General features: G+C 48.4%; 1 protein-coding gene across 1 annotated transcript; it reads right to left on the bottom strand.

The window, feature by feature from the left end:
• Positions 1–557: 557 nt before the first annotated feature.
• On the bottom strand, positions 558–4,645 carry LOC128279092 (integrin alpha-PS3-like). The gene is made up of 6 exons (XM_053017813.1): positions 4,467–4,645; positions 3,717–4,090; positions 2,908–3,639; positions 1,736–2,843; positions 803–1,673; positions 558–730 (listed from the first exon to the last, which is right to left on the bottom strand). Exons 1-6 carry the CDS (start codon positions 4,643–4,645, stop codon positions 686–688), a joined length of 3,309 nt encoding a protein of 1,102 aa, XP_052873773.1. The 3' UTR covers positions 558–685.
• Between the last annotated feature and the right edge of the window lie 12,618 nt (positions 4,646–17,263).

The raw sequence follows: 17,263 nt of genomic DNA, 5'->3' as shown, positions 1-17,263 counted from the left end.
ATAGATGGCGATAGAGAATGCTTGATGGCGGTGCCGTTGTGCATTGTAGTTTTTGCTGTCATTCTTTTCCTACTACCAAACAGACGACTCCCGGTGCTAGCGATGACGCATGGGGCAAAGAATTTAAAGTTGTTGGAATTAATAATAGATGAGGTGCGAGCAATCGACACACTAGAACTGGAATCGATCGTTTAGCAAACGGTTGACGAATGGGCTAATTAAAATTAATCGACTATAAGATGACGCACATTCTCCTTCTTGTCTACGTGAATTGTACTAAAATGTGACAATATTATTGAAATAACTATAGCCCTGCGACACAGTAGGCAGATACGGTATCAGAGGCGGAGTACTTGTTGAACCAATTACGGGAGATATCTGTTGAAACGAAAGAGTTGGTTGTGGTGTGGTTCGCAGAATTTGTTGATCGACAGTCATTGTTTCGGAACAGTGTGAACATCTTTGAAACAATAAATATACCAGTGAATGAAGAGAAAGTCCAAGTGTGTATTACTAAACCATTTGAACTAACTTTGGTAAGGGCGGGTGAGTAACAGTTCATCAGTTTACATTGTTTATTAGTTTCGGTAGTTAAAATACAAAAATTGTGAGAATCGGGCGGGTGGTATCAATACGTTTATGGCAGTTGAAGCTTAAACGAAAGTTTGGATCAGTCTTTGTTGTCTTAAAAACTGTCCTCCAGATCTTCGGAGATATCGATGAATTTGCTCTTTAAAGAAAAAGTTTAGGATTATTTAAAATAGTTTCACTAATCCAAAGAAGAAGCAGTAACCGTACTGACCTCCCGGTGACGCCTCTTTAGCTCTTGCCTCATAGTGCGTTCGAAGAACCCTGTCCGGTACATGGCATACGATATTAGTATCAATATGATGAGCCCGCCAAGCGACGATGAAACATAAATCCAAATTGGTGTGCCTGGGTTGACATTTTTATACACGACCGTTTTCGGATTGTTGCGAGAGATTTGGAACGTTTTCCAAGCGTTGCCTGTGTCCTTATACAGATCTGTAACGATCTGTGTTACGAAGATATTCTTTTTACCCTCGAGGCACGCGTCAATTGCGGTCAGATCCATCTTGTAGCGCAGTTCGATAAATATTGGTGCGCGATTCGATCGGAAGGGGCCAACACTAGCATTCAACTGGATGCACTCAATCTGGGCTGTACTGTGAGAACAATTGAAAAATATTGTCCGATTGGGTGGTAATGTTTCCTCCGAACTTAACCCTTGTGGTCTGGGCGGAATCCAAAGGTTGGATCGTTTCTGCCGAGCGTACGACATTTCCAAAGTCTGCTCATGGCTTAAAGTTTTACCAGAAAGCCGTTCATCATCAGAGTTTGTCGATGTTCCGTTGCTTTTTCGGACAACTTCCTCGAGTGACGTTCCTAGCAATAGTGGATTTCCTGGATCATACCCTTCGAAACTCATCGCATTGCCGTCGTAGCTTCCCTGAATGTCTATGCTGTCCAGTGTGATAATTTGGCATCGTTTTTCCTTCCCGGAAGCAATGGAAATGTATACTAAAGGAATATCTACATAAAGTAAAGCATCATGCATTGCACTGGGCCCATTGTTGTGCAGTGAAACGCGATGTGTAACGTTTAGAACGCCATTCTGCTGGTCAAGATGAACTTCTCTGGTTGACGTTTCACTGTGTGAAGAAGGAATAGTTATCTTTAAAACTATGCTGGTTTTTCTCAAAGTTTGACCTACCTGATTATTTCTACATCACAAACCTCCTGGAGGATCAAAACTTCCTTCATTTCGTTATCCGCGGGAGTTCGTTCGTCGCTGATCGTTATTGCTTTTGCTGTTACCTCCACCATATCCATACCATCGAGCTGAGTCATATCGAACGTTAATGTGTGTTTGATGATGGATGATTTTTTGAGCGGAAAACGACCGTTCAAGTCACACACTATGCTCGACTGATCGCTGCCTGATTCAATTATATTACAGTCTGGCAGTAGTTTGGCCAACTTCAAATAAGTTGGAACGGTTACGTTCAATTGCGGAAGGTAAGCATTTTCTGCATTATTCCCGATTTCTATCTCCAAAGTGGCAGAGGAGGTACTACCAATCACATATGGGAGAGCTATATCCTTCCACTTGAGGCTGATCAGCTTGAGATCCGAGAGACACACGTCCTTGGCACAACCCGTAGTGAAGGAAATTCTCTCGATGATTCTGTTGCTAGCAGTTGGGTCGAGAAGGGCACAATGCTCGCAGAAGCGATCGGCTTTCGGAGGAAGCGATGCCTTGTGAAGACGGAACTCTAACTCGATCGTGACGGGTTGAAAGATTGTATGTTGAGAGCCCTTCACTGAAACGTCATGCTCTTGGCACACAGGATGGTCACCTATCGTAACCGCATCCTCGTAAACGTTAGCACCATTAGTATCGATCGTGGCACGTCCCAGTAAGGAATCCACTGTTACTCTGTATTCCACTGTAATGTCATATGAGGCTTCAACCGGAAAATACCGTGTCCAACTGATGCATATTTCTATCGAGCCTCCTTCGACTGCTAGCTCATGGGCGGTCGAATTAATAGACGGAATAACCCGCACGACAGGATACGTCCTGTACACGTAAACAGAGTCGCTGTTGGGAGCCCCGATTGCCAGATCGTTGTATCCATTGCCATCGAAATCCACGCCACGTGATAAGGCATAACCGAAAAATGACCGAGACGATGGGCTAAGCGGATTAGTTTTAGGAGAAGTCAATCTCTGGCTGGCCTTCGATTGTATGCCATTGACGGACCCAAGATGTATGTACACGGCTCCATCATCTTCAAACGGTGCTCCCACGGCGATATCTAGATGACGAAAGGGAGTTGATAGCTTACTAGTAAGCTCGGCATTACGGCCTTCATTTCTTACCACCGTATCCGTCGCGATTGATGTCTCCAATTCTTCCTAAGCTCGTACCAAAGCGTCCACTCAGCTCAAAGGGTGTAGAAAGAGTAGTTTGCAGCTCAAAGTTCAAACCGTCCTGATTATGAAACACATACACCACCCCGTTTTCATGCTCCATCGTCCTGCTATGCATCGGTGCCCCAACGGCGAGATCCGCCAATCCATCACCATTGAAGTCTTCCGTTGATAGGGCATACCCAAAGTACTCCCCGGTTTGATGACCAACAAACGACCGATGCTGCCGCATTACGTACTCATTGTGTATAGAAGATTTAACGTAGTCAAAGATAATAACCTCACCCAGCTGCTCACGCGCTTGTGGAGCACTGGCCACGTACAGGACCGTGCGGTTTCTTAAAAAGCGTCCGGAATTGACGGCGTATCCGAAGTAGGAGTTGGCTTTTAAACTCTTCAAATGTAACGGATTCGGTACGGTGCTTTCGTGGAAGAAAGGGGTGGTAGAAAATTTTCCGCCGTTCATCTCGAAATAAACGTTTCGCCAGTGCCAAGGAGTGTCTTTGGAGAGGTGCCTGGGCCGTTGACGATAGCGCACGACAGTTCCCCGCCAATGCATGACGCCCGGAGCCCCGATCAGGATTTCATTTCCGCTGTCGGTGAGGTGAACGCTGAAGCCCAGTTCACCGAACATGTAGTTGTACATTCTCGTCGTGTTATTGGTCCTGTACTGCTGTTGGCCTTTTTTAGGTGACATTCGTTAGTTGAATGAAAATGCTTCAAAAAATAGCCAAAAACTAACAAAAACGGAAACTTACTCATGTATCGGAGGGGTTGGATTTTGTGCAGGTTTGTTGGTTCGTCAAGCGCTACGGTGTCCCCACTGATATAGCAAACGCCGTGCAGTAAATACGACACCTCGAGATCGCCAATCGCTTTCGGAGCACAGGCCACGAACCAATCCTGATCCGAGGCCAGTCCGTCCACCGATGCACCAAACATCTGGTAGTCCTTCCTCTCGGAACGTATTTCGTCGAAGTGCTCCTCGTAGTTGGTGTTGCCCTGCCGGTCGAAACGGTATTGCCAGCACGGGGAAGTTTGCGTGAAATTGCACCTAAAGATGGTTCCGATCTCGTTGATGTTCCGCTGAGACTCGAGGTCCGACTGGGCACGCGGTGCTCCGACGAGTACCCTACCGCGGAGGCCAGAGATCGGGAAAGATTGTTTCAACACTTTTGAACACTTTTAAGCGAGCACATTAACAATATGATCAGGTTTTTATCTGACGCCGGCCACTAGGAGCTGCTTTATCGTAGCGCTGGGGCGCGCCCGCGAATTGGCCGTCTAATGAATCATAGTGCGAAGCGAACGAATAAGCGAAAGTACATCGCAAGTCGTTGTGGTGGCGTTACGCATATCAGTCTGACGCATAATTTGAACGAGACGTGCGTTGTATCAGCTGTGTTCTGTGCCATTTCCTGGAACGCTCCACTGATCTCACTGCCTTCTGTTCTTTCGTTAACCAGACGATTTACTTCACATACTTTAAACACGATCACCATTCTTACCCGTTTTTCCGTAGACTGATGGAAAATCCAAAATACGAGCTCCGGTTCTGCTCCTTGAAGCTCTTCACTAACGGCTTTTGGAACACATAGTTAGGTTCCGGGGACAAATTGAACCCGTGGACTACGTGTGACGAATGTAGGGCCAACGAAAACACTATCAAATGGTTGATTGTAGCCATAGCGACAGACGGAGCGTGTAGATATTTCTTAAACGTTGAAGAAGATAGGCGAGTTTAACTGAACATTAATAAGTTATTCTTTTTGTCCACTTACTTCTTGAATTTATGCAAATATCACAGCACTTCAGACATGAAGATAATTATAAATAGAACCTTTAGGAAAACTTTCGCATATTTGTCACTGACAAAGGGCGTTACGATTTCTATGACAATAAAGAACTTTGCCAAACTATGCGTCCTTCTCGACGCAAGGTTCTCCGCAAACTAAGCGAGTGAACCGCTTGCGCAACATCTTTAGATACAGAACCGCCGAACCGAGTACAGAACACTGAACGCTGAGAGAGTGTAGCGCCTTCCTTCCGTCTTCTCAGATCTCAGTTATCTCAGAGGCGCCATTATGATGCATTATGATCTTTTCTTTTTGCCTTTATTGTCCGTATCGGCGTCCTCGTTGGATCTAAATGCAGCCATTGGCCGCCGACATGGGATATTAATGCCGATCAGGATATCCTGCCGATGAATGCCGAATTAATTAAATTCTTTTGTTCCGTTTCCTTTCCACAATGTTCATTTTAATAATCCGTTCAATTTAAGGATAACGATTGTTTTTTAAACAACATTTTGTGGCTGCGTGCTTTGGCTGCGCACTGCGAAGAGATTGTTTGCTTGCAACATTGCATCCCATTTTGTGTGCGAGTTTTGAATTTAGATTTTGAAATTTTAACGGTTCGCGTTATTCATTTCTGAAAATGTGATTGGTTCGGTTCATTCGCACTCCAAATCATTTTCACTAAATAACCTTGAAATGGCACTTATCGGAACAAAACAAAGCATCAACAGCTGCTGCCCAGTCCAAACAATACATAAAGCACAAAACGCAGTAAATAACAAATATTCTTCGCTGTATTGTGTATTGTATTGACGCATTTTTATAATTAAAACATTGTTAGGGGCACTTTTTTGCGCACTCCTGAAGTGTCATTGGTGGCACATCTGATATCTATGCAGCGGCACTTCCTACACGGGTACTGACGACGGGGAAACCCGGCCACCGGTGGAAGACGTGCTCTCGGTGGAATTAGTTTGTGCCGCTAATCGTTTCCCGGCCCGGCGTCTGGATTAAAATCGTTTACCTTGATGCTGAACTTCCTGCACGGGCCCGCCAGCTAGGCTATCGCGCGATGCGTGGCCCGATGCCCGGGCACGGATAAAGTATGTAGTGCACGAAGCAGCCGCAGCTGACTTCCTATTTTCCACCGGCGCCGTTAGACCGGCCAAGCGTTATGTAAATTGGGGAGTAATAAATCCTGCGATGTGTTAGTTTTCTTCGCCAACCTTTGTTGCGCTTTGCATCGCAGGCGACGGAGCTCGACCGACCGATCCGGGGAGTCAATCTTGATCCGATGGGAGCCACGTGATCGATGTCCCACTAACCAGCTCCAGTTTGTGCCAGTTGTTGTTGGAAGCGCAACGACAATGTTGGTATCGAAAACCGTAACGGAGTAACGCACCGTATGCAGCGGCGCACATTGCGCGCAGAGTGGAGCAGGCAAGTTATGCACTCTGCTTCTCTAATGATTTCTCGGACACTCGGACACCCAGGGAGGCCTGCGCACTCTTCCAAGCCGTGAACCCCCCCGACCGAAGACACTTTCTGCGCACTTTCCTTTAACCATTGAACCAACCCGGCGCACCGCTGCGACCATCACGCGAGGTCTAGGGTGCTTCTCCGCCGACGGAGCGGACTGATGAAGTTGCATCATCCGGAGGAATATCAATTGCAGCGCGGAGTCTTTGCAACTTTCCTCTGCGAGACGGTTTGCATGTCCGTCTTTTTTGTCTTTTCCTGCATTGTTGGCCTTCGTGCGCATTGTTTCGCGCACCGGTTGGCTTTGGCGGGATCTCCTCCGTTTCGGAAGTGAATTTAATTGGATCGCTGGATTCGCAGAAGAGGAAGCGAAATGCAAATGCATTGCTCAACACTTCTTTCCTCTGACCGACAACGGAACGGGGAAAGAAATGCACCGCCCAAGGGGCACGAGACGCGAAAGAACTGCCACAGGCCTGCCGCAGACGCGGATGCGGTCTCTTCCTTGGTCGTTTGCCGATGCAGCGAAGCTGCCGAGCAGAAGAAGAAATGCAGCATTTTAGAGCGCCAAACAGACACACTGCAATTGGCACCCATTCTTTCCCGCTGCCAATCGTGTAAACACTAGACGCCAAGATGGAAGCTGAAACTCATTGGTAGTCGCATTGCGCAACGGAGGCAACCCTTTTCTCTCGCCCACCAGCGCAACCAAGAGGCTACGCGTTTGCGGTTTGTTTTATTTATTTATTTATGCTTTTTTTACGGCCAACCGAGACGCGCTTTCGGCTGATGGAAGGAAAGTAAAAGTACCACGCAAAGCGGTATTGATTTTCACGCGGATGAGTTTCAGCGTCGCTGCGACGGTGGCGATGGCCACCGTTCGGCGTGGGAAGTTGCAGTTTGCAGTTCACCTGTACCCTGTTTGGCACAATAGGGAGACGGTTCGGTTGCAGTTTGGTTTGGGGTAAATGGGGCAATCGTGTTTCTTGGGTCTGTATTTTTGCGGGTGGTCCGATTTTGACCAATTTCTAACACAATTTTAAGATAATTTTTTGATTTGCTCAACCAAATTTCTTTTCATATTTCTATTTCATCTATTTCTGAGTAGTTAGTTGTTCAATTTTGTTGTGTTATGTGTGTACACACACCGATACCGTACCGATACCTGAACCCTGAATATGTTTGTTTTTAATATTATGTTTGTTTTTGTTTCGTCTAATAGTTTAATAATATAAATGCGTGCATTATGTTTTGTATAAATGCGTTTATCGTTAGTTCTGTCCTCCTGTAGATGGAAATATCACTTTAAGGATGTTGGATAAGAGACGAGTGAAGCCCTGCGCTCTACAGGTCTCTATCCACTATTTGGAAAATTTAACGTAATGATTTCACGAAAAGAAGAGTTTGTGCTCGTTTTGTTCCACATGAATTAACAGCCGACTAAAAGGACACCCGTGTAACACATTCGAAAAACATGTTTAAAATCGCCAAAAAGGATAACAACCGTCTGTATTCGCCTGATCTGTCACAATGTTATTATTTCCCATTCCCTAAGCTCAAATTGTCCATGAAAGGACTACTTTTATGACGACCTATTGACACATAAACGCGCAAAACTTTTTAATCTGTCATCCGATTTGTATGACATTGGATGCGTTTTAAACAGGAAGATCGTTTCTTAACCTTTCAAAATATGTTACTAACTAAAAATATGGCGGTGTATTATTAAAAAAAATAGTCTCGTTATTTAAAAGACACTGTGTTTTCGGTAAAGGTGTAAAATTTACGAATTGTAGCTGGAGTTCAAGTTTTGCCATCTACTATGTTCTCGATAGTGTTTTCGGGCTTTCTTTCTACTTGGCCGTCAAAAGGTGTTGGCGTTTACTTTTCCATTGATTAGAGGGAAAAAAGAACTTTAAAACTAACTGAAAAGATATTGAGAACAGATTACTGGCATATGAGCACGAATTAATTTGTCCATGTGCCAAAACATCCGAATAACTTTCCTGTTATCTGGTAGATAGATAGAGAGAGAAAGAGCAGCAACGAGAGCGAAGAACGGACTGCAATTCGACAAACATTCCTCCGCAAATGGAGGCTGTGGAATGCCGGAAAGTAAGTGCCGGTTTCAGATCACGTGCCGATGCTGGGGCAAGCGTCACCTGAAACGGGGTCCACCGGTATACTCACGCACCATATATGGCACCATGGGCCCACATTTTCCGCGTATTGTTCCACACGTCGGGTCCCACGTGCCCTGTCGCCGATGGTGGCAACGCCGAGCTGTGCGCCGCGTTGAGCAACCCCAAAAAACAAGGAGGACGTTACGTTCCAAAATGTCCCACCAAGGGCCCGTGAAATAGCCCATCGCCAGATCACGTCACGTGCAATCGCTGCATCGATGATGGCAATGGTGCATTAAAATTCGTTCGTTCAGCCGACTCGGAATTGGGCCGGCTTCTTCGGAGCGGGCCGTCGTTATGGGGACGAAACGATTATGCGCCACGGTGCACATAATGGCGTGTGGGGGTGGTTGCGGGTGGTTGCACCGCGCGCAGTGTTTCGGTGCATCGGGTTACGGCGCGGAGCATGCGCGCCAACAGCTCACGGTTTAGCGAAGCTACTAATTAGTCGCGGCATACGTGGAGTATGCTGCTGCCGAGCATCGTGAACCCCCGCGTGACCAGCCGCGTGGCCGCGTGGGTGGCTCCCGCTGTGTGTTACGTACGACGGTGGTGCAGAAAGATGGTGGCCAAAGGGGTACCGGGGCACCGGTGAGTTTTCCTCGAACCCCGGCTCAATTATCTCATGTCTCTCTCTCGGTTTCTGGTAATCGAGAGTCGGGAGCTAATTCCCTTTCGATTGGCCCTGCAACGAAAATAGCGTTACGAAACCAACATAAACTGCTTGTTTACTTTTGGCTTCCTCTCGAACCGATGGCGGCCCGTTTGGTCCGTGTCAGTGCGTGGAGGAATGTTTCGGTCACCGAAATCGGTTGCAAATCACACCAGTTATTATGTTATGGTTTTAATTTTTTGGAATCGTTGTCAGCGGACAGTCCTTGGCGGACCAACATCCTAAACCATTCCCATGCACAATGCACACAATGAAACGTAAGCATTCGCGTAACAATGGTACGGCTTATTTTCGCTGGCTTCACACTCAATAATTTCAATTAGTGACTTCAATATGGTGGACACCAAATACCTAAAGTTCTCATGTCTTACGCTGGAGCCTTTTTTAATAAAGGAAACACTTAACCAGCGCCAGCATTGCTGATGTCTATTGTAATATTGGTTTCATTGATTTAAATTTGTCGTGAGTCGTCTGAATAATTATGTCGATGCTTTACGAAAAGAATTAATCCTTTTCAGCAATAGGTCTCAACAGTAATGATGCTCATTCTCCCTTCCAACCCAGTGCCGTTTCTATTTTCCACTGCGATCTGATGTCACCGTGTGGACTCCCGATGAAGCTTCCTTGCATAAGCATTTCCTTGTTGGCGAGCTACGCACATAATGATATCGCACCGAGCCTCCTTCGGATTCATTTGGAGCGATCAACAGCGACAGGTTCGCGCTAACTTTAGCTAATCAGATCGGACCGTCCACTGCTGCACTTACCTGTGGCCCCACGGGCACGGGGTGTCGGAAGGAAAGTGATGCCCGTTTGCTCTCTCCCTTTCTCTCACACACTCCCTTTCCATTTCGTCTCCGGCAAGCGAACCGATTAACGAGCGCCTGCCTGCCGCCCGGTAATCGGATCAAGAAGTGGCCGGCGACTACAACGGGCGGTTAAGTGACGAACACTTCGCGACTCTCGAAACAGCCGTCCCGCCAGCCGTCTGAAGATAGGCCATTGCGGATCAAATGGTGGCATAATGGTGGCGTCCTAAAACACTGGCCGATCCGATCGATGGATTACCCGCGCTGTGGCGCCGTGGCGTCGGCAGAGACGCACCGATATCCGTGTTACCGATCGGGGCCGAAAACCGGGCCAGGCGTTGGAATTGAACCACCTTTACGATGACATAAAAAAATCATCGGCGTCGGCCGGATTTGTCCGCCGGATCGCCGGCCACCGCCCGTACCGGTTTGGTGCAATTGCAATCCCCCTGCGCTTCCTGGCGTTGGAGCTGGAGATTCGACTTAATATTGTCATGCAAATCGGCCAGCAAGCGCACGAAATTGGGTAACCGGTCGTCCAGGCTTCCCGGTTCAGCTTTCGTTTTGCCTCCGCTCTCCGGCGGAGGCCCTTCGGCAGAGTGTTGATAGCACTTGGTAGGCAGCGGTCCCGGTTTTGATGGTGGAAATAATGGGCCACCGAAAGTGAGGCAACAATCGATTTATTTACAAATGTGAGCTCGCGGATTGCACTTTTGACGCAACGCGTCACTCGACTAACCCGCCAGTCGGTCGGTCGGTCGGTCAGTTTGCATAACTAGCTGGCTGGCTAATGAGTGGAGTGGAGTGCGGTGGGTTGCCGTTGCTCCTGTCACTGTCAGTTATTCATTAAAAGCGCAGCATAATGTTTAACATCGGCGCGGTGGTTGGTTGTAGTGATCCTTTTCGCCGTGCGCTGGCGCTTCCTGGTCATGAACTCGTTTGCGTTCTGACACCCGCAAACCGCAGCGGAGGCCACACGGCGCGGCATGCTAGTAGCGGGGGGAGATCGGCCGCGATCGCCCGGGTTGCCCAGGCTGCAGGTGCTTTGATGTTTTGCGTTGGCCCGTGGAGTTGAACAAATTTTTCCTTACCGTTCGCCTTCGCCACGGTCTTTCCGTGGCCGGGTCGGACCGGTACACGGCAGGGTGAAGACCTCCCACCTCGGCCCGGGTGCGGGTGCGCCTGGCAAGGGTCTATAAATCAACTGCGCGAACCCGCGTTGGACAATTCTCCCCAGGCCGAGATGCTGCCGTGCCACTTTGGGTGAGAAAATTGAATTTAAATTCAAACCGCCACAAAAGATGGAGATGGAAAGTGGAGGATTTAATAAATGCAATTTGTGCACCGAAACTTTGGCGAAAAGTGTGGAAATTTTAATCAAATTATTATCGCACCACTGAGGCAGGGCCAGCAAAAGTATGGTTCGCTGCGTAAGAGCCGGATAGAGGATGCCGTTTGTGTGGTCGGGCCAATTTGGCTCTGCTAGCAAACGACATTAGGCAATTCATGGGCCGAGAGTCTTGGGCTATGCTGTCACTCGATTATGATTCCATTTTCTATTTTCTTTCTGTTTGAATAGCCTCCTAAGCTGAAGAGACCCAATTTTGTTTCTCTCCCTCTTTCTCTCTGTTAGTCCGATGCTAGCTGATTAGGTTATCCTTCTGTAACAATGGCGCAATATCGCCCTGGTTGCTGGTGGCTTTTTCCAAACTCTTAGACGAATCTTTGTCGCCGGGCACAATCAATGGTTGGCACGCGATGCGCTGCGCGGCTTTTTTCTCGGGTTTTCTTTGCGAAACACGGGCCACCGGCAACCCTGAAAAGGCAACGCTAATGGCAGTATTTTGGCAGTGCCGTTGCGCCAGGCGCCCCGTAGCGAGTGGTTAGAAATTTGACGACATCGTAGCCTGCAAACTCAGCGTTGCATATCGAATGATTGTGTTTTTGGGTTTGTGGCTGTCAGTCAATGGCATAGGAATTTGCGCACCATGGCGCCCACCGGCGACTGCGTCAACAAACCAATTCACGCGTCTCCTGGCCCGGTTTCCGGTTCACTGGCAGGGGAACGTTCCGTGTTTCCGGTGGGTGAGACTGGCGACTCATTAACAAGCTGCGACTCCCGGGCGCCGCTAATTCGCCATTCGCCTTGACTGGTCCGCCTGGAAGGTTGCGAGTGTGTGACGGGCACACGCATGTTGCGCAACTTAGCGTCCCCCGTTGGGCTGCTTGGTGTTTCCTCTTTCCCGCGCCATTGGCATTTACTTTGCAGTTTATTTTGTCACCACATTTTCAACGGATTCCGCTGAGTCTACGCTGACTTTTCGTAAGTCTGGTGGCGGATGGCCAAATGGCTGTTTGAGCCACTTTTAATTGACAAACGTGAAAGCAACACTTGCCGAGAGAAGCGGAAGTCGTTTCGAGTAAATTAAGATGTGTTTGCTGCCAAGGGATCCAATTTAAACCGCAGCATGGATTAGGTTGGCAGGTCGCCGAATGCTTTCTCTACGCGATATGAAAATCCTATCCAGTATCGTAAACTACCAGACAATTATGGGCCAACGAAACGACACGAAGATAATAGAGCGCAAAAGCCGACGAGCCTGGCGGACGGGTGCCCCAAAATAAAACATCAAGCGATGGGGCAATCACCGCAGTCGCTCGGAAGTCCTTGTGTAGCATAAACGAGGTGGTTGTCTGATAGTTTTTCACCCTCGATGTCATAATTTCGCCACCGATCGCGTAGCAAAGACCGGAAGCTGAGCACATTCGAGCGTGAACCGGAATTCAGCCGTTGGTAGTCGGTCGTATTTTAGCAGCCGATCCGCGGTCCGTATCCGTTCAGAAACGTTGACAGACTGGCAGAACCGAAAATACGGTTTGATTGGTAACAGTTGTCGCCTCATTAAGTTTCAACAACCGCCAACAGCGCCGCCACGAATGAATGGTAGATGTGAAAACGACCATCATCCTTGATATGGGTTCACTTTCAACTATTCATTTCGCTTACATTTCGGTCTCCCTCTGTGTGCTTCGCGGTGTTGAGAGGAATTCTTTAATTGGATGAAAAAATTATCACGCTACCGGCGAGGCGACGCATAAAACATTGGCCACCTCAACCACTTGGCAGTGTTTCTTCGAAATTAACGAGTGCTGGAAGTATGCTGGAGGTTGTTTGGTTTTTTTTTTCTGTCGGTGTCTCGGTACTATTATTTATGTGGGAGTCTGGGAACGCGAGGGTTGCGTGCTTACGGCCCGCTACAGTTGCTTGAGATCTTTTCGGGGCCTTAATGCTACCAAATGGAAGCATTTTTCTTTCGGCGATTAAACACAAAAGCTGAATCGTAACGCCATTAATTAAGTGCTAAATTTATGAAGTTGAGTTTATTCGGATTAATATCGCAGTGCAAAGAGAGAGTGAGCCGAGAAATTGGCAGAGCACTGTGGGGTTTCTGGGCGACCCATTGTGCAACTTTGGCCGCAGATGAGGGTTTGATAATCGGATCGCACAAAATTAAGCATATCAAAGCAAAAGTCCCCATCGCGCAGCCCATAGTGTATCTGCCCAACCATCTGACAGTCTAGGAAACTGAGCTAGCCCTCGATTCGACGAGCTTTCGCGCTCACCGAAGCCGCCCGCTTGGAAATTGAAACGAAAACCAATATTTCTCCTGTCGCTAAGTAGCAATTTAGCTGCCAATCGCAGCGAGAGAAAGGATTCGCTTTCATTCGGCGCCGGAGCACGGCTTAGTCATACGGCACAAATTATACACATGATCGCCCGACCGCGGGTTGGATCGGGCAAGGAGAAAGAGACACCCAAAAGGGGCCCGTCAGTATCGCACAAACCACAAGCTTCTGGTGCTTCGGTTTCTATGCAAAACGAGCCATGACCGCGTGTTGTTCGGTGCGTAAATTGGGCGGATGAAACTGTGTGGGCCGCCATTCATCTTGGCCAGTTGACGGCCAACTCGGCCGTAAATAGTACTCTCCACGGTAGAGAAAAATCTTCGTCCACTGGGCCGGTGAAAAGTGTCACGTCAATCACTACGGCTATGGCTTCGGGCTCGGTACCACCGACGATCGCCCTTTTTATGCTAGTCATAGGCCGAAGGGATGCTGTGACCGACATACTCCCACCGCCGCCGCCAACAACAGCAACAACGGTGGCATTGGGTTACGAGAAAAGTGTGCCATCAGGAGTACCAGAGGAGTGCCGCCACCAGCACCGGGCCTTACTAGACGCTTCATCCCATTACATTGCACCCGGGCCTGGTGAATAGATCATCGATTCTCCGATGGGGCTACTACACCCAGGAGAGGTGACTCTCTCTCTCTCTGTCAGATACGGAGCAGTTCGAAAACTTCCTTCAAACCTCCCGCTCGGCGCCTTGCTTCTTTGTCATAATCGCTGACCGATCTCTGGGTGGCTTGGGGGTGCACACAATTACAACGTTGCATAATCGATTCGCCTCTTTCTTCGGCTGTACGTACGCGGTGCATTTTCGCACACTGCGTCCCTCACTTGCTTGACGTGAGCCGTGTTGCATCGGACTCTTTCGGAGCATGAGGTTTTCTTCCTTTCGTTGGAACGGTGGCGGCAGCATATGATGCTGTTGGTGCACCCGCTGTGCTGCTGGGAAGAACGTGGAACGTTGAGTGGCTCCATAGAAAATAAGCTCGCCCGTGATCTGGTTGCGATCGTTCCGCCGCACGAGTGCTCGTAGCAGCACAAGGAAAGCTAGAAGGGAACAAAGATACCATCCATTAAGGTAATTGCACGTTGACGGTTAGCTGGGGATTAGCTTTTTTTTTGGACGGCGGCAGACTGTATTAGAACGCGACCTAGAGAAATGATGTTGAGTTTTTGTACTTTTTCTGCAGTCAAAGCATTGATGGAGTTCTCCAAAATGTTAACATGTTTACAATGTACATTTTAAACAAAAATTAACAAGCATAGAAGTAAACTTTCAAATTTGTTTATTGAAATAGTAGACTCAACGGGCAACGTAGTCTGATTGCAATATTAACTTAGAACTAACAGCACAACTAATCACAACTGGCAAAATAAATGCAGAAGCAGGTAACAGATATACGAACTGAAACTGTTTCTAAGTTACTATGAAGACATGAAAGCCAAAATATCAAGACATTGATTATATCAAAATCAATAAAAGACGAACAAATTTTATATGTACGACAGAGAGCTAGTAACGGGTCATTATGTCCGGTGAGAGACGACTGTGCAGAAATTTAAGGATCGCGCAGGATACTCAAGGATCGGACGAACAAGAGAAATATTGCTTGCATTTGAAATGCTAGTTCTGAAATGATGAATTGATATTGATATATTAAGAATCCGTGTTGATAAATTCAGAATTGCACACTTTTATCCATTTTGCATTTATTTGTTTCTTGTGTTCAGTTTAGGTACTGATAAATTAGTTTGATACCTTCCATAATAAGACATTGGATTAGGTGTACACCTTTTTAAGCTGTACAATATTTTTAACCAAAAAGGTTATGCGATTTTTTAAATCTGAGCTTCCAAACATCGAAAGTGACGATTGAATCACCGACCGAGAGATGGTAATTATGTTTGCCACCGTTTGCCACGAACTGCAACTGCAAAAGATGCACACAATTGAAAGTCGTCCCTTTCGAAATGTGGAACCCAAAATTGGTACGTTTCATTGCACCCTGCCCAGACCGGGGGCAGACAATAGAATTCGTTGGCCCCGCATCGCGAGTTTCCCAAGTCAGCGGCAGATTCGGCAGCAGTGTTTCTCCTGCCTACCATCACCCCAGCGAAGCATAGCGAACCGTGGCGGCACTAATCACAGAGAGCCGCACGGCTCATTTGGGCATGCGCATGCAAAATCCGCCGGATTGGATTGGAAATGAGGAGCAAAAAGAAAAACACACGCACACACACACACACACACACACACGCTAAACTCCCAAATCGGAAAGGATCATGGCACCCACCCTACACGATCGGAACAATCGGTAGCCGTGCGAAAATCAGTCTCCGGCAACAATCAATGACGGGAGCTGATACGGTTCGCGCCGGAACACCGGTTTTTTCGGGGGAAAAGCTCGCGACCTTTTCGGAGCTGGCGAAAAAGGCGGTCGCGGCCAGCTTTGGCAACCTTCGCGCGCCCACCGTAATCGCCATAATCGTGGCGAACTAATGCAACGCCAGGCGAGACTCAGGGCGCTAATCGTCGGTCTGAGTTGGTGACGCTGCCCGCGCCGTTGGTGACCTTATCCCTGAAAGTGACCTCACGCTGGTGTCCCAGATCGTGATCCCCCGTGCTGAGCCCGTGTCTGGGTGTGTGTTCGTGGAATGATAATTTAGCGGGACCAACGTTTTGGTTCCGCGAGGTTCTGAGAATCGCGAGCGACATCCATTTCGGATGCAAATAATAGTCGTAACCGCACGGGCACGGTGTGGGGCAATTTGGGTGGAAACTGTGCCGGGGGTGACGGTGGGGAGCCCAGGCAATTTGCCGGGCCGTGGCTGGACTGGACCACATTTTCGCAACGGCCCCACGATAATTGCACATCTTGGAGCTGTGATTTGGAGTTGCTGGTTTTGTGTTGTTTTTGCGCAGATTTTTGCGCACCCTCAGCAGATTCATGGTCATTCGATCCGGATGGGTGCTCGGCGTGACCGCTTTGGGGCAGCATAATTCGGAGGGGGTTTCGGAAATTCCCCCTTGATCGGAAAACATTTTTTATGCACAGGCGCTGCGTTCAAAATTGTATTTTAATAGAGATAAAAATGCGCTTTTTGATGCTAAGCGCGTCATGCGTATGCTCGCGGGTGCACTCGATGAATAAATGTTTCGAATCACACGCTCCGTCACAGATGCGCACCGTCTGAATGCAAAGTGCACCTGGTGCACCACCACCCGGCTGCACCACCCCGTGTGGCTCCCTTTCTCCCGAGCAAACATCTTCTCGCGTCGCACGTGCTGCGTGGTTGGTCGCTTCGGCTAGGTTTCGCTGCTTGTCTAGCAGGAGCCACCTCCACCCTGTTCCTCAGGTCGCCCGGCTTGACATCCGTCGCCACGCGGTTCACGCGGGAAGCAGCGTGAAGGGGACCCGCGACTGCGACCGCGACGACCGCCGTATCGTGACGCCGTGTGGTTCGTGTTTTTCGTGTACGGTGCTGCGGTGGAAAACCCGGGGCCTCGCGGCCTCGGTTTTCGCTTTCTTTCGCGCGCGCGCCCGCTCCCCGCCGGAGCCGGCCGGATCGGCCGGATCGGCGGACTATATAAAGAAGGTGAAACCTACGGAGCCAACCATCAGTCAGTCGCCGTCCGTTTGTTGCAGTGCAGTGCCGATAGGAAGAAAAGAAAA

Source organism: Anopheles cruzii, chromosome 2, assembly GCF_943734635.1.
Source record: "Anopheles cruzii chromosome 2, idAnoCruzAS_RS32_06, whole genome shotgun sequence".
Lineage (NCBI taxonomy): Eukaryota > Metazoa > Arthropoda > Insecta > Diptera > Culicidae > Anopheles > Anopheles cruzii.
Note: the sequence above shows the minus strand (reverse complement) of the source record. Positions and strands in the feature narration are given on the sequence as shown.